Genomic DNA, 954 nt, shown 5'->3' on the forward strand with positions numbered 1-954 from the left:
GAAAAATTCAATTCAGTTAATTTTTAAACTAAACATGGACATCTTTGAACATATGCTCTGTGCATTACTTAGTTATGTACCAGTGTGAATACATACTGTAAACCGCCAGTCATCAGAACTCCTGTACTCTTTCAGTGCCTCTTTTCTGCTGTGGATTCCCTTATAACAGTTCGACACATTTAAGCAATCAAAAAATTGGTCAAACATTCGAATGAACTTCACTGTTGATTTGGTGGTTTCTTCCCCATACACTTCTAAAGCATTTGCAACCGAGCTACTTAAAATCTATAAAGAAAATCAAAAATTAATTGTGAGAAAAAATGGAAATGAATGATAATAGTTCCTTCCTCCATGATAATAGCAAAAACCACTACAGCTTTTAAAAAAGCCAAGTGGAAAAAATTTAAATTTTAAATTTAAATATTTTATCAGATATTAACAACCTGTTTATTACAAAATTTAAAAAACATACCTGTGCAGCCATGTAAACCCGCATTCTTAATGATGGGGTAAGATGTAGGTGGTCATAAGTTAATCTATGTAAACGGCGCAGACCAGGAGAGGTGCGGTCCAGTCCGATGTCCCATTCATATAGTTCGAGCAACTGCGTCCATTTAATATCTTGGTGATTGTACTGTAAAGAAAAGTCTGTTTATTATTTTCCTCTCAAGTGTTTGTATGGATCATGGAGCAAAGCAATTTTTTTTCTTTTCTCCATGGATGGATGGGAAGGTGAAATATACAGTAGCATCACATCTTTCATTATAATTTAGAAAAACCACCTTCCTCCATGGAAAAACACACTGAAAGACAACTGACTATGTACTCTCTGCTATGGCATTTGCTATGAAGTATGAATTAAAAATAGAATTACAGTACAGTATATAAAATATATAGACAATGGAGAAAAGAAAAAAATTAATTTTTCTACAATTGACAAGGTATGTTATGCAG

General features: G+C 33.1%; 1 protein-coding gene across 1 annotated transcript; it reads right to left on the reverse strand.

Annotated features, from left to right (window-relative positions):
• Positions 1-96: 96 nt before the first annotated feature.
• LOC117106487 lies at positions 97-652 on the reverse strand (the record flags this gene model as incomplete). The annotated part of the gene is made up of 2 exons (XM_033247849.1): positions 97-285; positions 473-652. Coding segments are annotated over 2 exons (369 nt in total), but the record flags the coding sequence as incomplete, so codon positions are not given.
• Positions 653-954: the final 302 nt, after the last annotated feature.

This window comes from Anneissia japonica, unplaced genomic scaffold, assembly GCF_011630105.1.
Source record: "Anneissia japonica isolate Jap-2015-1 unplaced genomic scaffold, ASM1163010v1 scaffold298842_len954_cov336_single, whole genome shotgun sequence".
Classification (NCBI taxonomy): Eukaryota; Metazoa; Echinodermata; class Crinoidea; order Comatulida; family Comatulidae; genus Anneissia; species Anneissia japonica.